The sequence below is a fragment of the Garra rufa genome, chromosome 22, assembly GCF_049309525.1.
Source record: "Garra rufa chromosome 22, GarRuf1.0, whole genome shotgun sequence".
NCBI lineage: Eukaryota > Metazoa > Chordata > Actinopteri > Cypriniformes > Cyprinidae > Garra > Garra rufa.
Window position 1 is genome coordinate 22954669 of NC_133382.1, and position 24378 is coordinate 22979046.

General features: G+C 38.1%; 1 protein-coding gene across 15 annotated transcripts in view; it reads left to right on the forward strand.

Annotated features, from left to right (window-relative positions):
• Positions 1-24378, forward strand: part of nrxn1a (neurexin 1a) — a 226557-nt gene that overhangs the window by 77087 nt on the left and 125092 nt on the right. For 11 of the 15 annotated variants that reach the window (XM_073828421.1, XM_073828413.1, XM_073828411.1 and 8 more), the window contains 4 exons: positions 8056-8357; positions 9924-9947; positions 11143-11304; positions 22219-22663. In XM_073828421.1, coding sequence (XP_073684522.1) covers positions 8056-8357; positions 9924-9947; positions 11143-11304; positions 22219-22663 — 933 coding nt within the window. The remainder of the gene's footprint in view (positions 1-8055; positions 8358-9923; positions 9948-11142; positions 11305-22218; positions 22664-24378) is intronic. The other 4 variants (XM_073828415.1, XM_073828423.1, XM_073828425.1 and 1 more) reach the window with 1 other exon arrangement.

Consider the following 24378-nt stretch of genomic DNA (forward strand, 5'->3'; position numbering starts at 1 on the left):
ATAACACATCCTTGACCAATAAAAGTATTAATTTCTTTTAAAAAAGGAAGAATACAAATTTTCTGACCCCAAACTTTTAGATGGTAGTTTATATTTGTTACAAAATATTTATATTTTAAATAAACGCTGTTCTTTTTAACTTTTTATCTGTTAAAAAATCCTGAGAAAAAAAAATCACAGGTTTCACCAAAATATTAAGCAGTACAACTGTTTACAACATTTGATAATAAATCAGCATATTAGAATGATTTCTGAAGGATCATGTGACACACTGAAGACTGGAGTAATGATGTTTTAATTTAGCAATTTTTAATTTTGTAATTTAGCTTTTTATCACAAGAATATATTACATTTTAAAATATATTCACATGGAAAACAGTTATTTTACATTGAAATACTATTTCGCAATATGTGACCCTGGACCACAAAACCAGTCATGAGTGTAAATTTGTCGAAATTGAGATTCTTACGTCATCTGAAAGCTGAGTAAATAAGCTTTCCATTGATATATTGTTTGTTAAAATATGACAAAGTTTGTCTGAGATACAACTATTTGAAAACCTGGAATCTGACGGTGCAAAAAATATAAATATTGAGAAAATCTCCTTAAAAGTTGTCCAAATGAAGTTCTTAGCAATGCTTATTACTAATCAAAAATCAAGTTTTTTTATATTTATGGTAGAAAATTTATAAAATCTCTTCAGGGAACATGATCTTTACTTAATATGCGAATGATTTTTGGCATAAAAGAAAAATCGATAATTTTGACCCATACAATGTATTTTTGGCTATTTCTACAAATATACCCGTGCTACTTAAGATTTTGTGGTCCAGGGTCACATATTAATTTTTTCTGTGTTTTTTTTATCAAATAAATGCAGCCTTGATGAGCATAAGAAACGTCTTTTAAAACCATTCAAAATCAAACTTTGAGCGACAGTGTATATAACTTTTTTATTATTCTGTTCAAAAGTTTACATAATAGTTTTATTATAGCAGTACTAAATAAAGTAAACAAATGTAAATAAAAATGTCTTGCAAAGGGTGCATAAACATATACGCCACAATGAGTCTTTGTCAACAGATTACATTTAATCCTGTGAAGGTGAGGTGAGTGTCACACAATTAACATACAAACCGCACACACACACACACACACACACACACACACACACACACACATACTGAGTGCAAATTGTTCGGGGATGTTCTGCAGCTACTATGAATTATATTGGAGGACAATATTTTGCTCGAATGTTAAGGCTGGAGGCTCAGGGAAAGAAGGTGTGAAAAATGGAGCGAGTCGAAGTGAAGGCTGGTGATAAATGATAGAAGGAGTGGATGTGTTATGGAAGAGAGAGAAGGAAATGTGTGAATACACATACATGTAATATGAGCTTACTTGATTGCTTCTTCTTTTTCACCCCAGAATGCATTGCAACTTGAATATTTCCAAGAGATTTGAAGGGAGTTTCCTCACAGCATTACAAGCAAGGTTTTTATTTAGAAAAAGATCACACTGTTGGATGCAGGTCAGAACAAAAGTGTTAAAAATGATTTAAAGGGACAGTTTAACCAAAAATAAACTTAAATTCCAAACCCATTTGGAATTTCTACTAAATTTCAGAAATTAAATGCCAAGAAACAAGTTAAACTTGATGCTTGGAAAGACTTGAGAGAGATTTTTAAACCCCAAACAGTTAGGCTATAGAATGTTGTGTAGAGATGTGTGATTTAATACTGTGGTCCAGTCAGACATCATTATTAAATAAAAAACATGATAGCTTGTGTTTAACGGTATGCTGTTACCCCCACCTGCTTCTTAAGCAGATAAAATACAAGTGGCTAAGCTATTACTTGAATGGGTTTGTAAGTAATCTTGATCTAGTGGGCTAGCTTGAAGAAGTGTATCCTCCCACTAGATTTATCTGTGCCCAGAGCCTCAGTCTCCCTTTCAGCCCCACTGTCGTTTATCTCCGCTCTTGTATTCCCTACAGCGTGAATGGGGCCGAGGTGGTAAAGCTATATGTGATTCGCCATAACGTACCTCAGGAGAGCCTGTAAAGGACGTTTGGCTAAGACACAAAGAGAGGAAGAATCAAAGCATAGAGATAAAATGAACATACACGCTAGCTGTGGCCACCGAGGTACATGGATGACAGGTGTATCATTTACACTTTAGTCAATGACAGTGCAGTATTTCTCTGCAGATTACGAATTCGCAGAAGTCTGTGGGCTAGTGCTGAAATTGCTGTACTTTTTCTTACATATTAATTTCCTATAACTGTGAGCGAACTTGCACCTTATGAAAAATCAATGTAGACAGCTTTGACAGTTTATCTGGCGCTTAGTCCCTGTTCAGTCTGACTCCAGACGTTCACTGATAGTTAAAAATCAGCCTACTGTCAGAGACACTGCTGTTTTTTTTAAGTAGACACGTTCTGATTTTACTTTCCAGTGTCATTTATAAGGCCATATTAAAACCCCCAAATTAATTAGTTTTATGTTCAGCGTCAATTATTAATGATGACTGTTTTGTGAAGCATTATTGGCTTTGTTGCGGCTGAGACCCCTGGAGATTGTGCTGTTGTATAATGTGATTAAAAATTAAATTTTTTACTGTGTCCATTTTAAATATCAAAATAAGATACGGCTATGTCGAAATGAGTTTATGAGATCTCCTCTGTTGAATATAAAAAAATATATATATTAATTCATTACCACCCCTGCAGTACTGCTAATTAGACACATTCTGTCATATTGCGTTTATTACGTGCAGCACAATGCAGATAATTAAAGCTCACACTATTGTCAGATGTTCTTTTTTTTTTTTTTTTAATATCCCACCCTTACTGGGGAGCCATTAAATAACATCTTTAGTAAAGTTCCTTTTTCAGATGGTGAGGGGGAAACCATACAGGAAACCGTAGTACAGCTTGTCTTCCTGTAACATGGGAGTTCTCAATGCTTGACTGGCTGTGTTTGGCGTTCACAGGCTGTCGCCTGTAGCAGCTTTGAGGTAACAAGCTCACAGACGTGCTGCCCCCAACGTTCCTGTCTAAATTTAAGCTGATGAAGAGATAATTGCTCAGTCAGCAGCATACAAGGCATCACTCCACAAGTGCGAACAAAAGCTAAAGCGGTGGTTCTCGACTGGTGTTGTTCTCAGAATTTACTTCGGACATCATGTAGAGACTTGTGGGTTGCCAGTCGTTCTTAATGTTACGGAATCGTTCATGTATTTAAAGGTGCCATAGAATGCATTGATACACTATTTTAAATTGTTCTCTGATATCTACATAGAAGGTATATGACATAGGAAAGGGCAAAAAATCTCCAGAAATGGTTTTAAAGGTCCATTTACAACCCTAGGATTTGTCCCTAGAATGAAATGGTCTGTTATTACCTTATTTGGAAGGTTAATGAATAATAATGAGAGCTCTGCTCTGATTGGCTGTTTCACAGAGCGGCTCATTTCAGAAGCTCGCACATGGAGGAAAATATATATTTAATCACAAAGCTCGAGCTGCTATTAATATGTGGTTCATTGAATCTGCCGTTTTGAATGCACGATCATTTTACTTTCACTTTTGTGATCGCATGTGCTTTGTGTAACGTTATGTACTTACCACATAAGTTTAGATGCTTGTTAGTGATGCTCAGGATCTGTAAATCATTCGCCATTGTCCGCGCAGTCATCTCTCCGTTTATGTGGTAAGTGAAATCTTATGTACTGCAATATAACAGGCTACCGCTAACAGTGTCCCTTCAGTGGCTCACCTTATTCTATTAGAATGCCTTATTTGTTTTCCCCACCTTTCTGAGTAAGTCACAGACACCAACCATCCCTGCACTTAACATCTCCTGCACAACCTGGAACATAACATTTATTTCCATGATCTGCCATTTTCGCTATTGTCCTAGCTTTGTTTTTTCACAATAGCCTAGCTGCAGATACGGCTATGCAAATGTTGGGGGCATAACTACTAATGATCGCGACTCTTACGGAATAGTTGCTGTTATGTTAGGATTAGCCTATTTTTCAGTGGTCTTTTGCAAACACCAGATTTGCAGATAAGAAGGAGGAAACGATGGTGTTTGAGACTCACGGTATGTCATGTCCATGTACAGAACTGTTATTATTCAACTATGCCAAGGTAAATACAGTTTTCCATTCTATGGCACCTTTAAGGCATCAAAAAGCATTCTGTATGAAAGCCATATGGAACACATCAGGGAAGACTTTAAAGCAATAGTTCACTCAAAAATGAAAATTACCCCATGATTTACTTACCTTCCTAGCTGTATATGACTTTCTTCTTTTAGAAGAATACAATTGTATTTAAAATAAAACATATCCTGGCTTTTCCAAGCTTTATAATGGCAGTGAATGGGTGTTGAGATTTTGAAGCAAAATAAAGTGCATCCATCCATCATAAAAAGTACTCCCCACAGCTCCGGAAGGTTGGTAAAGACCTCTTAAAGTGAATCAATGCATTTTGTAAGGAAATTATCCACATATAAAACTTCATAATCTGTAGTGAAAGTGGCATTTCAGCTATGACGTATGATGTAGGCGTAGTGTAGACTTTGGCGAGAAGCGACAGACACAAAAGCACAGAGATGAGAGCATAACAAAACAACGGTGACAAATTAGAAGTACAAAATGAGGATTTGTATGAGAATGTTGGAGGATTTCAATGTAAGCCAAGAGAAGACTGGTTTTCCTTTGCTGTAAACAAAGGATTCTCACCAGAGCTTACGCTATGCCAATGTCCTACGTCATCCGCAAAATGTACATAAAAATGCTAAGCAAAACAAGTTTGTTTATGTCTGAGAACCTTTTATACACCTTTTATACATCTATTTAACTGCAGACGCTGAAATGACTCAGTATGTGGTACAGTTCAAATATTTTGAGTGTCCCTAATTCTGTCCCTTATTTGAAGTATGATTGTCACTTATTTTCTTTTTGTGAAATTGACAACCCTAGTGGAAGACCCTACACAGTAATAATACAAAATGGTAAGGTTTTTTGAAAGAACTGAATACTTTTGCTCAGCAACGACATGTAATAACGTCAAATAAATGCTGTACTTTTGAACTTTATATTCATCAAAACATCCTGAAAAAAATGATTTCCATTTTTCCATTTTTTTTTTGGTTTTCAACTTTGACAATAATAAGAAAAAAATGCAGAATGCTGCTTAAAAAGGGCAGAATGCAGCTACTCCAAATTAGCAGCACATAGATAGCAGACAGTGATATCAAAACTGGCATGGTTCTTCAAATTCAATGTTGGAAGGTTGATAGACGATGTACAAATTATACAGAATTTGATGTCATGGATTGTGCTTTGGGCCTTCAAAGAGAAAAGACCTACCTTAGCATTTTGTGTGGCACATTTGGGCACAGATTTGTTTGGCGAATGTCAAAGCAAGCTTTACAAAAGCTGTTATTGAAAAACAGGGCAGTGGCAATTATATTGGACATGACAGCAGATACACAAGCAGTGTCTCTCCTTTCACATTCAAAATGGTCTAACCAACATAGTGGGCATCCAATACGCGTTGCCTTAAAGGCACAGTATCAAAAACAGCCAGTTAAATCCTACATTATAAAAATGTAAAATATAATAGTTATACTAAATTACAGCTGGTTGTAGAGTTGAAAATGTACTACAGGTACAGTACAGGGAAAAATGTACAGTGCATTGAATATAAATAGAGGTGCATGTAGGTTCCACCAAGTGCAAATGGCAACAAATAGCATCTTGTTTGAATTTAGTGCAAATGGAAGTAATGTGCTGTTTGTACGAAGCATAAATTGCCTGAGCAGTGGTGGTTAGTGAAAATAGCCTTTACCAAGGTTGGTGTAAATAGACACTGCCAAAAATAAATGATAACAACAGGTAGGATATGGCTTTTTAAACCACAAACAGAAAATACGTATGATATTAGAGCAAATTGCCGTGCGCTATTGAGCAAAGAGGTGATTGAAAGGTCAGTTTTATCCAACAGATAGCCTAATGCTGTATTTAAATGAGCCTTCCTGGTTATTTACACTTGAAGATGAAGATTTGATTTCCTGTAAGAGTATTTGCAGAGATCAAATCTGATGAGAGAGGGGACAGGGAAGTCACAGCGGAGACCGATGGTGGTGAAAGACTCTGAAATAGGGATTTGAAGGCCATTTTGTAGTTATTCTGGGCATCCAATATATATACCTGTGTGAAACGGTGTGTGTGTGTGTGTGTGTGTGTGTGTGTGTGTGTGTTGGTGCAAAAGCCAGTATGTGTGTGCTGGTGCGACTCTGTGGGCGCCTTCCTGCACTGAGTCACATTATAGCTGACTCAGTGGTATATAGAGGAGGTGGAAGAGAGCCAGATACAGCACCACCCTTTGGCTCTTTGTGCACAAACACACACACACACGCACACTTCATCAGCCGAAGCAAAAAGCTTATTTAACTCGCACTGGACACAGGAAGGGTGATGAAGGATGGAGAAAGAGATGGAGTAAATGAGCCTTGTTGATATCTCCAGGGTTTATCTTAAGAATATTCCAGATAATTCCAGAGCAAATGAGCTGGTCTTATGGTGTGTTAGGTTAATTGTGTTGCAGATTCCTGGATTTATGGTAATTTGGTTCAGTCTTGCTTTAAATTGCCTGTTAAAGTCATTAATATTCCTGATGAGAAGTAGACTCAGCTCTGCTCTGTAATAATGTAATTGTATTTACCGGTAAGAAGGTAGCTGTGGAGATAGGACTTCACACTTTATTAATGGGCGCCTCTTCAGTTAATATTTTAACCAAGTTCCCAAAATACACTCGGATCTGGGTGACAGTCGGAGTTGTTTGCTCAAATGGGAAGAGGAGTGAGAGTGTGCGTGCCTGGGTTCTGTGCCAGCACGCTTACAGTAATGGGTCTCGCTGACTGATTTGGTAATTATGTCCTGATATGTGTGGCTGCTTTATTTATGGTCACCATTATCAAGGACCTTGGTTCTCATTTATGAGCAAGATGGCTCTGACCTCGATCTTCTAGGTGTGTGTGCACGTACTGACAGCAACCAATCACTCTCAGATTGACTGTGGTGAGTTCCTACTCCATTTGACCCTTTCGGTATAACTTTAGACCGGCTTTGTACAGATAGGTCATTTGAAATTAACAAGTCTTGTGTCCAGTAAGCATGGGAGCCGATAGATGGAAGGTAAGTGATCTGCTCTGTATTACAATGTGATGGAGGGCTCCATTTGCTCACATATCTAAAGGGTCAATGATAAGAGAAAAGGAGCTTTAATATGGTTTTGGAAAACTTTTATACCAGGTTTCAATTTACTGACTCTAAAAATGTCATATGATCCAACAAAGAAAGAAGCATTGACATATTTGGCTTTAATCTTGAATACAGGTGTGAGTATTTTTTAAATGTTTTTTTTTTTTTCTAAAAACTGTTACTACTTTTTTTAAATGTCATGAATTATTATTTCACAAGTATCATAAATACCAGGGTTTTGCGAAGCCACACGCACATGGCATTTTACAACCTTGCCTGGTAATGAAAAGTTCAAATTATCTATTATTTTAAGAGACGTGTTGATTTTGACACACAGTCATGAGGGTCTGCAGTTGTCCTTTCTATGATGTAAATTCCTTTTTTCTGGCATGTTGGTTGGAGAACATTACTGTTGATTTGACAGACAAATTGTTTTCTGGTACAGTATAGTAGATATAGTAATAGTTTAAGTTTTTTAAAACAAGTTTTTAATAAATAATAGCTACATTGCATCACCCTGACATCTTTATGCCCAAAAATGATCAAATTGTATTTCAGAAATTAGAGGTTTGATTCTTCATTGTGTTCATGAATTGCATTTTTAATATGCTTTTGAATAAATGAATAGACAAAACAATCATGTCATTGACTCCTATTTTGCTCATCTTTCCAATTGAACTTTTATATTGCATTTTATTGGTATTAATGCATTTCTTTTAATGCAAAACATTGGTCTTCTCGTGGCTTACCTGGTTTGTTTCTCCATGTTTTTGCAGAGAGAGAAGAGTACGTGGCTACCTTCAAGGGTTCAGAGTATTTCTGTTACGACCTGTCGCCGAACCCCATCCAAAGCAGTAGCGATGAGATTACGCTCTCCTTCAAGACCCTGCAGCGCAATGGACTGATGCTCCACACCGGAAAATCGGCAGACTACGTCAACCTGGCGCTGAAGAATGGTGCTGTCTCGCTGGTCATCAACCTGGGCTCTGGGGCCTTTGAGGCCCTGGTGGAGCCCGTCAATGGGAAATTTAATGACAATGCCTGGCATGATGTGAAGGTTACCAGGAACCTTCGTCAGGTAACCGCGCAGAAAAGGCAGAGGTCGAGATTGGATACATTCAGATTCAGATTAGTAGCATCAAACTAACCCTCGGACTAGATTTAACCATATTTAACCACTTTAATCAAGACCGGGGTCAGAAATTAACTTTTCCACTTTTCCCAGGGGTATTTTTTTACCTTTGTAGAAGCAATATTAACATAATTAAACGTATGTGTTGTACTTGCTTAAATTTAACCAGTTACTTTAATCAGTCACAATACTTTTACTAATAAAGTATGCTGCTCATGTACATGTAATTACACAAATATTGCATATTAATTAAAACTAATTACAGGATGAAGTTGCAATATCATGATAAAATCTTTATTGTTGATTAATGCGCTTGATATTGTAATAATGATTATTAATGTTGATTAATAGAAAGCTTTTGCAGGGATATCATCACTGAAGCTATCTACACTGCTAATTCAATCTCTTACTTACATCTTTCTGCACTTTGTTGTTTACGATGAGAGAATTCACGAAAGCAGATACAGAATTTCATCAGTGAGCTTGCGCACCGAACAACTCCGGCATTCTCCGTCTTGACGAATCCAAGCACCTCTGATTGGACATGGCATTCATAAACTCGACAGAAATGTGTCTTATTAATTGGAAACGATGCATAAAAAATGCAATGCACTATGTAGCTAGATGTAATTGTGCAGGGGCAATTTTTGCACTCTTATCTTGAAATTGAGGGGCATTTTAGTTAATTTTGCCCTTGTTAATTTCCGACCCTGATCGAGACATACACTCATTTAAAATTCAGTTCAAGTTTCCAAATTATGTATTTGAAAGTTGCTTAAAGAAGAGACTAAAAGAGAAAGTTCTAGGAATTTGGTGTGCTTTTATCACTTTAAATTAGCACTAGCACTCATTTATGTAGCATAGAGCAGAGCTGATGTAAAAAATATGCTTTTGATATGAAAGTATTCATTAAGCAGCCGTGAATTCAGCTTTCAGAGACGAGCGAACGTACCTTTAACCCGTTCCCCTTGGCTAATATTTAAATTCAACCTCAGCAGCTACGGCATCTATATTTTACTGTCACTGTTTGATAGCGCCACCTCTCACTACATTACACGAGTACGTCACCTGTCAGCGCAGAACCCGTTTGAAGTGTCAAGGCTCGGAAGAGATCCTAGATGTGTGGCACGAAGTTGGATAGGACAGGCAGTAAACATAAAAAGCTCTGTGGTGCGTTCTGTCACCAGTAAAGTTAGTGGAGCGCCAGGAATAGGAAGAGACAGTGTTTGGAACAGAGTAGACTAGATGGGTCCCAGAGGAACTCCACGGTGCAGATCTCGTCTGCTTCTCCTTTCCTTCTCTTCTTTTGCCCTTTTTAAATGTTTACTAACCTGCTTTTGGGGAAAGAAACTAACCTTTCATCCATGGAATGTGTCATTTACTAACCTGTTACCTCTTACTAACGTGCAACGCTGATGTACTAACCTTGGCAAGAGACCATCTTTTTTGATTGAGGAACGGTGTTCTGTTCACAGTTTTTTTAATTTCCTTTCTCCCCCCTTTTCCACAAAGCACTCAGGCATTGGACACGCTATGGTAAACAAACTACATTGTTCGGTAGATATCATTCTAATTGTTTCTTAGTTTGGGTTTGCCGTGTGTCTATTTTCCTTTTTTTGAATCGTAGACATCAATACTAAACAAAAAAAGGGGGAAAATGCGGTTGGTACTCTTTACGCTTACTTCCCCTGCCCTGCCCAAATTCCCCTTTTCTTTTTCTTCTCGTTTCCTCAGCTCTTTATGTCCCGTCCATCTCTTTTTCTTTTCTCTTAGGTTATCTTGCATCTTTTCCTTCTTTGGGTTCTTTTGCATAAGGTTTTTCTCACCGATCGGTCTCGGCTGGCTGGCTCTGAGTTTTCTCATTGCTCCAGCTAGCTTTGAGGCCCGTTGTTCAGCATGGTGTGCATCCTGGCCACCCCGTGTACTAACACCTCTGCTTCATCAGTACATTCGAGGCTGACATGGGTGGCCGGTCATCTCGTCTGTTGTAGTTTTTGCTTTCTTCCTTCACGCTTCTGCATGCTGACACTTCTGCTGTGATTGGTCTCATGAGCTGCGTCGTGTTTGTGTCCTTCTCCCTCCCCTTCTCTCTTTACTCATTCCTGTGCAATCTAATCTGTGAGAAGAATTGTTCTCTCTAACCAACCATTGTTTGCATGTGGAGAGGGAAGGATAATGAAGCATGCATCCATTCAACCAGATCTGTGAGAGATGTGCCTCTAATTGCCTGTGCTTTCATTTCTAACCTCTTAGCACGCTGTGTTCTTTGTTTTACTTCATATAAAAACATTGAAAACTGCTAAAACTACTCACACGCACTGGATTCAAGCGATACTAACTCTCAGAAACACACATACTACTAACACCATTTTTGTGTCTGCTGATTTACTTTTTGTGCTCTATTAACATTGAGCCTGGGCTAATGTGCCGCAGACTTCCTCAGCTCAGACTTGCTAGAAGTTGACACCAAAAACGTAAATCTAGAAAGAACAAAACCAAAAAAAGTTAAACAATAAATAAATGAGAATTGCTGAAACAGACATGAAAATGGGTTCACATTAAATCAATAAAAAGAGAAAAGCAATAAATAAGTGCATAAATAAGTAGCATTAAAGTCAAAAACAAAACAAAGCCAAGCATCCAATTCCTTACGAGGGGGACCAAAGCCCTGTAACAATATTCAAGTTATATGTGAGTATAGCGTGTCCTTTCCCTGTGCTTTGTTGTCTAGGTGACAATATCCGTGGATGGAATTCTGACCACCACTGGATATACGCAAGAGGACTACACCATGCTAGGCTCGGACGACTTTTTCTATGTCGGGGGTAGTCCCAGCACTGCCGATCTACCCGGATCCCCCGTTAGCAACAACTTTATGGGCTGCCTCAAAGAGGTAAGTGCTCTGAAAATTGCTCCTTGAAAAAAGTCATTCCATCCAGAAATCTTCCAGTAATTGAATCACCTCCTATTGCTACTGTATTACATGTATTCATTTACTTTGGAATGCTACGACCTTGCAGCTAATTCACTAAATCGATTCACAATAAACGGAATTAAAGTATATTTAACTAGTTTCTTTTTACTGAAAATCTCTAAAAATATTCTTTTATTTTTGGAATGAAAAAGAGAGATACGACCTTGTAGTTAATGTGTGTTATATATGTGTGAATTAAAAAAAAAAAGTAAATGGATGTGTGTGGGTGTATATACATACATACATACATAAATATTTATAGATGTATAGTTGTTTAATTAATTAATTTATTATGTATTTATTTTTAAGATCGAGATAAGCATTATATAACAAAGAAGTTTAAAAATATTCAACATTGATAATTGATGATTTCTGGAGTAACATCTGCTGAAAATTCAGCTTTGCACTCACAGGAATAAATTATGTTTCTAAATATATAAAGTTATCAATTTAATTTTCATTATCATTTACTAAACATATGAATGGTATTGTATGCAGTGGCATGCGAAAGTTTGGGAACCCCTTGCAGAATCTGTGAAAATGTGAATAATTTGAACAAAATAAGAGTGATCATACAAAATGCATGCCATTTTTACATAAAAGATGTTTACATATAGTCCACAAGACAAAAAATAGCTGAAAATATTAAAATAACCCCCTTCAAAATTTTGGAAACCCTTGGTTCTTAATACAGTGTGTTGTTACCTGGATGATCTACGACGTTTTTATTTTTTGGTTTTGTGATGGTTGTTTATGACTCCCTTGTTTGTTCTGAACAGTTAAACTGAGCACTGTTCTTCAGAAAATCCTCCAGGTCCTGCAGATTCTTTAGTTTTGCAGCATCTAATGCATTTTTGAACACTTTCCAGCAGTGACTGTAGGATTTTGAGATCCATTAAAACACAACTAATAAAAAAGGTTCAAACATTCACTGGTGCTCCAGAAGGAAACACGATGCGTTTAGAGCCGGAGGATGAAAACTTTTAAACACGATGACAATGTCCAATTTTTTCTCATTTTGTTGAAATATAATTTCCATTTAGTACTGGCCTTCGAAGCAACAAAAAAAACTTGCAAGTTTCCCAAAAGACAAATGGAGTACAGTTTACCTTGATCTTCAAATTCAAAACGTTTTCAATTCAAATAGGTTCTTAATGCATCATGTTTCCTTCTGAAGCATAAGTGAATGTTTAAACCTTTTTTAATAGTTGTGTTTGAGTCCTCAATTGTCCTCAGATGGAAAAGATGGATCTCAAAATCATACAGTCACTGCTAGAAAGGGTTCAAATATGCAAAATATGCAGGACCTGGAGGATTTTCCTGAAGAACAGTGTTCAGTTTAACTGTTCAGAACAAACAAGTGACTCATGAACAACCATCAAAAATTAAAAAAACAGTCGTAGATCATCTAGTTAACCACACACAGTATGAAAAGAGTAGTTCACTTTCAGAACAAAAATTTACAGATAATGTACATCATCCAAGATGTTCATGTCTTTCTTTCTTCAGTCGTAAAGAAATTATGCTTTTTGAGGAAAACATTTCAGGATTTCTCTCCATATAATGGACTTCTATGGTGCCCCCGAGTTTGAACGTCCAAAATGCAGTTTAAATGCAGCTTCCGAGGGCTCTAAATGATCCCAGCCGAGGAAGAAGGGTCTTATCTAGCGAAATGATCGGTTATTTTCTAAAAACATTTACAATTTAAATACTTTTTAATCTCTACACAGAGTACACACAGAGCTAGACAAGATGAGCATTTGAGGTTAAAAAAGTTTATAAATGGTCTTTTTTTTTAAATTACCAATCGTTTTGCTAGATAAAACCCTTCTTTCCACGGCTGTGATCGTTTAGAGCCATTTGAAGCTGCATTTTAGAAGTTCAAACTCAGGGGCACTATAGAACTCCATTATATGGAGAGAAATTCCGAATAATTTTCCTCAAAAAACATAATTTCCTTACGACTGAGGAAAGAAAGACATAATTGTCTTGAATGACAAGGGGGTACATTATCTGTAAATTTTTGTTCTGAAAGTGAACTACTCCTTTAAGAACCAAGGTTTCCTAAATTTTTAAAACTGGTTATTTTAATAATTTCATACTTTTTATGTTATGGACTATATGTAAACATATTTTGTAAAATATCTTACTAAATAAACAGCACTAAATAAAAAAATAACATGCATTTTGTATGATCTCTCTTATTTTGTTAAAATTATTCACATTTTCACAGATTCTGAAAGAAAATCCCAAACTTTCGCATACCACTGTATATCTATGTGTATAAATATATACCCACCTAATGAATGTCACCTTACTTAAATGCCACTGCAGCGTATGCATGTACGTCTGCTCGTTCTGTCATTTGTCTTACTTTTTATACATTTGACTGACTGCTGCTGCTGTCTCAGGAGCGTCTTTCTATAGGATGTGTCCCTGTGCACATTACGGTTGCACTGCTCTCTCTGCCCAGTATAAACTTGTAACACGTCACGTTCACCAACAACTGAGGGAATTATTTATCAGTCGCCACGGACTCAGGAGCCGAAACACAACGGCAGAATTGAAATGCATTCTCTAATTAACATTGCTGATGAGGTTTCCTCACATCTGAAGACTGTTAATTTGAAAATGGGTCACAGATCGTCAACAGTGACAGAACTAACAAATAAACAAGAGTGCGACAAATAGGATAAATAAGTAAATAATACATTTAAGTTCATGTGGAAATTAAAAGCCTGCCTAATGTAATACATCCAAATCACTCAGTTTCCAGCAATATTTGATGGGCCTCTGCGTGACAGATCACCGGTCCACTACCTCACATGCTCTTGACATGAGCTATCTATGATGGTAATACTCCTCAGAGGAAAACCGTAGAGAACATGTTGTCTCATCCATCAGCTTCCATCCTCCATGTTAGACTCTCATCCCTGTGGAATGGGATGTCCTCTGATACGCCAGCTGGTGAGCTGCTCTGACTGCCAGGAAGTCGGAAATGCTTTTGATGTTATAAATGCCAGCTATTTTTATTTTATATATAGATGAATCCATCTTTAGTTAACCTCGATATGCTTGTGAAAAGCAGTTCAATTGAGCTGATTGTGATTGATTTATGAAACGGGGAGACAATGAAGCCTTGCTCTTGGTTGAACTTAAGGTGCTGTAGCTCTTGGTGATTCATTCATTAACCTGTAGACCCACAATTAGTGAGAGATGCTCACTGGCATTTACCTTGTTAGTCTATTTATCATGTCCAATCTTACACAGTCCAGGTCAGTGGCTCTCAACTGGCTTTTCCTCAGGAGTAGTTTTTTTATTGGTCACCATGTGACCCAGCATAGAAGCTTAGTATATGAAACCATGATCTGCACTTTAATTTATCTTATAACCATGGGTATATTATGCAATGTATTGGTGGATGTAAAGGTTTGTTTTGTATACAAATGGAAACTGTATAGCATTTAAATGGAATATGCATGTGTTTTTAGAGATTCAACATTGGCTAATGAATGATGATGTTAATATAATTATTGATTTTAAAAGTGGGTGGAGGGATTGAATTGTTTTACGCAAGAAACGTTTGTGTTTTGTCCTACTGGTGATAAATATAAAATGAAGAATCATGGTTTCATATACCTAGTAATCTAATAGATTGATGCACCAAAATAATATTGTAAGTGATAAAAGTGCGTGATGCAAATGGCTTTGTGACCCAACATGGAAGCAAAATTGCTTGTTCCACAAACAAAACAAAAAATCTAATAAAATTGCATAGTTTTATTCCATAGATGTTTTGGAACCTGTCAAATTAATAACATGACATACTGTAGATTGAATAGGAGAATTAAAAAAATAAAAATAAATAAATATTAATTTATGAAATATTTTTTAAATATTTTATCGAATCCTCACATGAATATTATCTTCTTATACTGTACATTATAATACATAATATTATAATTCTGTCGATTAAGTTCTGTTCTCTACGCTTAAGATTTAAAATGATTGAGTTTAGTTTTAGTTATTTTCAGTCATTTATTTAAAAAAAAGTGGTATTTTTATACAGTACATTATAATATTGTGGTCCCTTAATATGTGTTTAACATTTAAAATGATTGATTTTAGTTTTTAGGTTTAGTCTTTTATTTTTTATTTTAAAAAGTGTAATAACTCAAAATGAGTATTACTTTTTAAACGATACATTATAATATTGTAGTGCCTAAATGTACATTTAAAATGATTGATTGTAGAGAAAATTAAACAGATAAAATACAGTAGAATTATAATACAGTGAATAATAGTTATTGCTTATTGAATAAACATAATTATCTTCTTATCAGACATAATTTTAATAGTGACGCATCCCTACTTTTTGTAAAAAACAAAAAAGACAATGGTGTATTATTTTATCATTTGCATTTTGTATTATTTATTGCATTTTTAAATTATATTAAGCATAGATTTTCTCGGCTGGCTTGCCCTAGTGAAAAATAAATATACTAAAATGCATTTAAAATACATTTATTTTATGCTAAGTATACTACAAATGCATTATTAAGTGCCTATTGTGTACTTAATAAAAACAACTCTGCTAAATTCCAACAACTAATTTTGTATTTAATGCACTTTATTTGTGTGAAAGTAGTGCAGAAATTCAACTAATATCAGTTTGATTGTGCTAAAGTGGAACTATTGCAAGTATACTTTAAATATTTTACATTTAAAAACAGAAATTATTTAGTCCTAATGAATAGTCACATTAAAACATATTTGAATAACAGTAAATATTAATATTAGTGTAAAAGGAAAGCATTTTCAATCCATTACTTTTTTACTATGGGTAGTGTGGCGGGAGGGGCAAACGACAGACACAGTGGGTGTGGCGTCAGGCCTCGGAGAGGCTTTTATTAAACAGAAAATAAGGGAAAGTGAGTCCATAAAGTAAAACAGTGTCCAAAATAAAAGGGGAGTCTGGTGTCCTCGGGTGCTGGGGCAGCGTGACGGAACGGTAGTGTTCAGAGGGGAAGGGTCCAGGAGAGGGGCGGAGTCCGGCGGCCGCGGGCGCTTTCCATACTAGCGCCGGGGTGCTAGGGCGGCGGCATCTCCGGCAGGCTCATCCCTCTCGAGCTGTCCGGCGCTGGGGCGGCGGCTTCTGGCGGCCTCAACCGGACCGCGGGTCCGGCGGCTCTCCAAACTCTTGTGGCGCGGGATTCCCTCTTCACCCCCTCCTGGACCCGCGAGGACACCAGCGTGCATGCACGGGGGAAAGAGACCGGTCTCCCGAGGAGAGGCGCGCTCGGGATTTAAACAGCGGCGGTGATGAGGCTTCATTTACATCAGGTGTCCCCATCACACGCCGCCAGCCCGAGCCGATTACACGCCCCTCCTCTCCCCTACACACCCACTCCCGTCGGGAGCCTGGAGAAGGGCGGCGAATACGGGACGGGGTGGTGATGAAAATTAGGGGGGCGGGCAGACGCCTCGCCACATTCCCCCCCCCAAGCGACATCCCCGTCCTAAGGTCGCCGCCCACGCAGGAGTGCTACCTTCCTCATCCAGGCTCCAGCGGTCGGAGTGGGCGGGGATTCCTCTCCAAGGCAACGCTCCCTCTCGCCGCGTACCGGAACAGGGACAGAAAAACCGGTATTAGTCGACAGCCTCAACCAACCGCAGGATAAGTGACTAACTGAAACATCACTTACCCTTCTTGCGGCTGGGAGGCCGTCTCCGTAGTTCTCCGTCCCCGTCCGGGTCTTCACGAGCTTTGGCGAGCGAGAGGGGATGACGTCATCAGGTGTTGCCCACTGCGCTGTCTAAGCCCCGCCTTGCCCGCATTCTCCACCACTGTGGCGGGAGGGGCAAACGACAGACACAGTGGGTGTGGCGTCAGGCCTCGGAGAGGCTTTTATTAAACAGAAAATAAGGGAAAGTGAGTCCATAAAGTAAAACAGTGTCCAAAATAAAAGGGGAGTCTGGTGTCCTCGGGTGCTGGGGCAGCGTGACGGAACGGTAGTGTTCAGAGGGGAAGGGTCCAGGAGAGGGGCGGAGTCCGGCGGCCGCGGGCGCTTTCCATACTAGCGCCGGGGTGCTAGGGCGGCGGCATCTCCGGCAGGCTCATCCCTCTCGAGCTGTCCGGCGCTGGGGCGGCGGCTTCTGGCGGCCTCAACCGGACCGCGGGTCCGGCGGCTCTCCAAACTCTTGTGGCGCGGGATTCCCTCTTCACCCCCTCCTGGACCCGCGAGGACACCAGCGTGCATGCACGGGGGAAAGAGACCGGTCTCCCGAGGAGAGGCGCGCTCGGGATTTAAACAGCGGCGGTGATGAGGCTTCATTTACATCAGGTGTCCCCATCACACGCCGCCAGCCCGAGCCGATTACACGCCCCTCCTCTCCCCTACACACCCACTCCCGTCGGGAGCCTGGAGAAGGGCGGCGAATACGGGACGGGGTGGTGATGAAAATTAGGGGGGCGGGCAGACGCCTCGCCACAGTAGGTATATTAGAATAGATCAGAAACCAGTTTTTTGAGAACCAGTTTAGATGTGAATTCTGGTTTTAGACAGAGGCATCCAATGCATCAAGCAGACAGTAATACTAGCGCCTACCCTAATGCAAATGTAACACTTTTACTGCTCACAAATTCTTACAAGAGGCACAAACATGACAAAATGTGTCATTTTGTCAAGTTTTGGAAGCATTGGAACAGTGCAGACTCACCATTTGTTTCCCTTCCCAGCCTCCAGCCTTCATTTCAAAACCAATCCACAAGCAATCAATCAGTGTCAAAACATGAAAGTGCAGACTCGTGTAAGCTGTGGTCTGTTGCCGCGTGTAGGCGTTTGGTGTCTCTTGTCTGTGCTCGGGCGCTATCGTTTCCACAGATTAGCAACAGGCCTGAGGTCATTGACCTGAGTTAACAAACACTCCAGTGCTTTGAACTCATGAACAAGAATTCATACTAAGAGGATTCTGAATGGATCCTCTTCTTGGTTCATTCACAAGCTTTACAGGCATTAAAAGGACGACCGTGCGTAGGCCGGTACAAGGGACCTTTTAACATTTTATTTGGTCATTATTTTGCTTCGCAAAGGTCATGTTTAATATTTCCGAGCATTATGAGTGTGTGCGAGGCTCATCGAGGACCTCTAGGTGTGTGTTTGTTACCGTACTCGAGTAGTTATTTATGCCGAGGTTGATTTATTCAGGCGTTTAGAGCAAGGTGCACAAGAAGCCCATTCATCATTAGTGCATTTGTTTTAATGCGGCCCTCCTCTCAGGGGCATTTGGTCAGTGCTTTCCAGGCTCCTGATCGTTCGGATCAGGTGGCACAGACAGATGCGTCGTCCTCCACCTGCTGTCCCTGCCCCTAACCTCTCATCTGTAATGCGCTCTTCTCCGGCGGCCATGTTGTGCAGTGTTTTATCACAGATTGCTTGTGTTTTTCCCCTGTGTGAGTTTATGAAGCGGGAAAAAGGAGGGGGGTTCACTCCTGTGGCCTGTTAATGGCTGGAAAGGCTCTTGTGCTTGCCTGTGATTGGCATTTCTGAAGCATCATCAATAAGCTTTTATTGCATCCGCATACCATTATCTTCTTCCTGGCAAGGGCTCAAATGAAATCGAAACTGAATTAAAAGAGGGTTATCGTGAACACTTCACAGTCTGGTGCTCGGGTTTATATCACAGGGTTTTGGCCTTGTGGAGGAGCGATGGAGAGAATTGTGCCCCACATTGTGAGAGGGCAGAAAATGCTCTGCTATTTGATTCCATTCGGATTAAATAGTAAAACGACACGGGAAGCTCGAATGATTACATACCTCCTATAGTAGAAGATAAATATAGTCTAAGGATATGTACTTTTCATCTCGAGACAGCAAAAGTGTGAATGTCAAAGGTTCTTTGACAGAGGCTTCACAAAAATGACACATTTGAGGTTTAGCCTCTGTGAAAGTGTATTTAAAATGAGCGTAGCAACTGAAGTGACAATTTATTTATTTATTTAAAACCTGTAATGATACATTTTTTATTTAGCTGCAATGTCATGTCTTTTAATCACTAATCACTGCACTGATGCCAGAAGTGACTGATGGTTATTTGTTTTTGTCAAAAATGCACCCAAAAAAAGCTAAGACATGACGTTTGTTGCATAAATAACCAATCGTTATCAGTAGCCTCTCAAACCAAGCGTTTAGTGTCACTCAGAGGTGGGTAGAGTACCCAAAATCTGTACTCAAGTAAAAGTACAAGAACGTATGGAAATATTTACTCAAGTAAGAGTAAAAGTAACAATCTTAATAGTTACTTGAGTAAGAGTAAAAAAGTATCCGATGGAAAAAGTACTCAAGTAGCTAGTTACTAGTTACTTCTGATCTGATATATATATATATATATATATATATATAGGGCTCGCAAAATTTCTGGTAGATTTTGGTAGCCCGAAAATTAATGTATCTAGCCCAAATAAAAAAAGACCTTTCTTTTTTTAATATAGAAAATCAGATAGGAGTCTAATCAAAAATGTTTTTAATACACAAATATAAACAAATATCAAGGAAGTAATTTTATTTCATTATATTTATTTCATTTAGTGTATCTGCAGAATTTTTAAATATTAATTTAAAGCAGTTCATAACCCTTTTTAAGATCTGCAAAAGTAAAATAAACAGTAATGGGATTGGACAATGTAAAGTAGAATATTAAGCCATAAAATGGCATGATTTAAAATTCAGATACAGTTTCACACAAAAACAAAATATGTTACACTGTGGCATTTCATCCTTTATAACATTAAAAGGGATAAATTGAGTATATAATTTATTATATTTATTTAAAACATAAATATTACTGTACTTGTTTAGATTTTTAGAAGGCACCTTAACTTTTTACATTTACAACTCTGTATTTGCTTCATAAAAACATGGGTCGATAATTGCAATCATTTGACCATAAACAGCTGAAAAAAATGTATTGGAAATGAAAAATTCATTCTCTGTCACGAGGGGGCGCTTTAGGAGCGCTGAAATATTACGGTTTCCATAGTAACAGCTGTATACAAAGCAGCATTAACGCAGTTTTATCAGGCATGAAATTAAAATGCCAAGGACACGTTTCTGAGGACAGTAACGGAGGAACGCCATCAAATGTAGCGAAGTAAAAGTAAATTTTTTCCACTATAAATGTACTTAAGTAAGAGTAAAAGTACCTATCTTTAAATATACTCTAAAAGTACAAGTTACCCCAAAAATGTACTCAAGTAAATGTAACGAAGTAAATGTAATTCGTTACTACCCACCTCTGGTGGCACTTTGGAGTCACTGAACCTATTTGCGGTTAATGCAGCCGTCAAAGAGAGGATTTCACATTTAGTCAAAATATTGATTATTGAATTTTCAAAGGATTTAATGACACTGAACAAGTGGAGGATGGGGTTCATCAATACATAGACAAGCAGTTTTGGGGGTAATGCATTACAAGTTATTTCAAGTAACTAGTTAAGTACCGCATTACTTTTTAAATTTACAAGAAAATGTCTGAGTTACTTTTTCAAATACGCTAGTTACATTGTTTTCTCATTTATTGACTGACAAGTATAAATGTGAATATGCATCAATTTATCTCACAGATTTAGTATTCTTTCAAATGAATAAAAACAGTGAAAACAAACTTAGAATATGACGCAAACCTACAGTAATTAACACAAATATCTATTAGACATTTAATCCCATTTTATTAACTAATGTCTTTGCTGCTGACCTTTGATAATCCAATTCAACCATACTAATAAGCAAAATTGACTTTAGACAAACTAACATTTGTGCTTATTTTTAATTTTTTTTGCATTTTACTACTAACACTACATTCATTATCATTTTTATTAAAAGTAATGTTTTTAAATCTGGGCAGGGCTTGATTGTTTGTTTTTGATATAAATTTCTATTTTAGGCAAACATAAAAGCCCTTTCACACCAAAAGTAAAATGCATACACCTCAGTCTGATTCAGTCTTCAGCAAAAAAAAAAAATAAGCACAAATGTTAGTTTATCTAAAGTCATTTTTGCTTATTAGGCTTATTAGTATGGTTGATTGGATCATCAAATGGATCATCAAATGTCAGCAGCAAAAACTTATTTAAGGAGTAACGAAATATCGTAATGCATTACTTTTAAAAGAAACTTTCATCAACACTGTAGATGAGAACATGTTAGATCGAATGCGTATTTTTATTTGATTTAATTTTATTATTTGATTTAATATTATTCTATTTTTGCGTTACATTACTAATGTATGGAGGATGAAACCTGTAGAAAGATAAATACATAAACATAAACACATAAATATACAGACAACAAATTCATATAAAAATACCTGAATGCATAAAAATATATATATAAAATAATTGAAAAAATAAATAAAAGTTCAAATAATAAAATAAATACAGAAAATAATAAATAACAGAAAAAAAGTAATAAATAAATTCAGGATTAAATTGTATAACAAATGAATTACATTTGTTTTATCAAATAATTTAGTTCTTTGTTTATTTCCTTTTATTACATTTATTTAGTTATTTTAATTTCTGTAAGGTTGGTCCTCTATACAAATGCACATATTGCTTGTAAATAAAATAATACTAACAAATTATATTTACTCTAGTCAGCTCCAGATTTATCACTATAGGGTTACTTGTAACAATTTATTGTTTTAGGTTTTCTTGGTTGAATTGGCAATATTATTGGAACAGCTCTAGTTGGAATAAACAGCAACTATAAAGAGTGATTTTTTTTTTTTTCTGTTAACTCACTGGAAATCTGTTTTTCTTTTCTCTTCACAAAGGTTGTGTACAAGAACAATGATGTACGGCTCGAGCTGTCTCGACTGGCCAAGCTAGGCGACCCCAAAATGAAGGTGAGCGGTGTGGTGGCCTTCAAATGTGAGAACGTGGCTACCTTAGATCCCGTCACCTTCGAGACACCAGAGTCATTCATTACCCTTGACAAGTGGTCCGCCAAAAAAGCCGGTTCCATCTCTTTCGACTTCCGCACCACTGAGCCCAACGGCCTTCTCCTCTTCAGCCATGGAAAGCCCAAACCACAGCAGCAGAAAGACCCCAAGAGCCCCAAAACCTTGAAGGTGGATTTCTTCGCCATTGAGATGCTGGACGGCCACCTGTACCTTCTGCTCGACATGGGCTCGGGCACCACCAAAACCCGCGCCGTCAACAAAAAAGTCAACGACGGGGAATGGTACCACGTGGACTTCCAGAGAGACGGGAGATCAGGTAGATTTTGGCTCTGTGATTTCATTCGTACAGCTGTTCTTTTGTTCTTGTGTTTTTGATGTATTCAATGTATGGTTAGATGTTGGCTGGTAGTCAAGGTCTACGAAAATATTGACATAGCCGAGACAGCAGTGTTCTCTCACGCTCGCGTGAACACAGTCGTAACCGTGCCTTCCGGAACGCGCTGTCAGGCAGGCATTTGAATATGAACAGGACCCGCAGACCATCCTGTCTTCCTCCTCCTTTCTTGCTCTGTCTTCTCTGGCGGAGTTGCCATGGAAACCAGATTTGGTTTCCCAAAGGAGAGAGCGAGTTAGTGCACAGCTCTGCCAAGTAAAGACATTCATCCCTAACTCTCCCGCTATTCCCCTTTTCCTCGCACGTCAATGCCGTTTGCCTGGAGTCAAAGGAACGGCCTTTGGTACCCGCTCGTTTTCTCCTTTCTGTGAAAAACTGGGAAAAGGCTCTATTGATCCGTGGTTATTGCGAATCTCTCATCTTCTCTTTCTGGATATAGAAACGCCAGTCACCTGCATTAGTTCTGACATAAAATGTGAGATTAAATTGTGAAAGTTATGAGAAAATTAAATAGCTTTTGGAGCAATTACGAAATCAGATTTCTAAAGCAAGAGAGGTATTTTTGTTGCATGCCGATACAGTATTCAGCTGGGATTGGATTCGGTTTAGGTCTTTTTTTCTCCACGGTTCTAAATTGTATTTTTCATCAAATCATTGTTTTTATCCACAGGGCTCGGTTTGATCTTATTCTCTATGCTTTATCGCTGCACAATCCACTGGCTGTCATTGTGAGTTCAGGCACATTTTGCAAGAGAGAATAAACCTTTTCTCTTAGCAGCATTTCATGGGAATCTGAAACACCATTGACAGATGGGACCTTGCATTTCAGGCCCGCAGAATGAGCTGTGTCACTCTCCCGCCTGCGTGAATTGGCTGCCTACGCGAGCCGTTTGATCATATATGGGCAGCCGTCCTGGTGCAGCCGCGCGTGGGCATGCTGGTGTTTTTGCGTGCATGTATGCAAACATGTACGGTTGTGCGTCTGCATATGTATCTATTAATGAGAATGTACATATGCACACGTATAGATATGCGTCAGGGGTGTTGTAGTGCCTCTGCGAAAAAGTATTTTCTGAAATTTTTTCTGAAATACGATTAAGTAGTGTATAAACCACTTAAATTACACTGTCTGACAATCAGCCAGGCCACAAATTGGCCTGAATGAATGGGTCAAACTAGTGGAAATGGACAGGCTAAGTAGAAAGCAAACACACCCACTCAGACATCACCACTTTCGGTCACTTCTGAATTGAAATGAACTGGAAGTGATCTATGAGAGAGGTTTTAGTGACCACTCAGCTCCGTTAAATGAAAGCTGCATTTCCGTGCCTGCGACCGACATGAGACTTGCGGTGTTTACAGTGGATTTGTTGACTAATGGTCCAAACAGAAGGTGACTATTAATAATAATAGCCAAACATCAGTTACCAGTAACAAGCCATATGAGTTATGCTTTTAAGACTACTTAAGTTATTACTAGCAAAATGATTAGTATATGTTTATCTGTGTGTGTACTGTTTATATTTATTATGTGTATATATAAATACACACACATATATGTATATTTTTAAAAATAAATATATTTTTCCAACATATTTTTTTCATGTATGTGTGTATATTTATGACCCTGGACCACA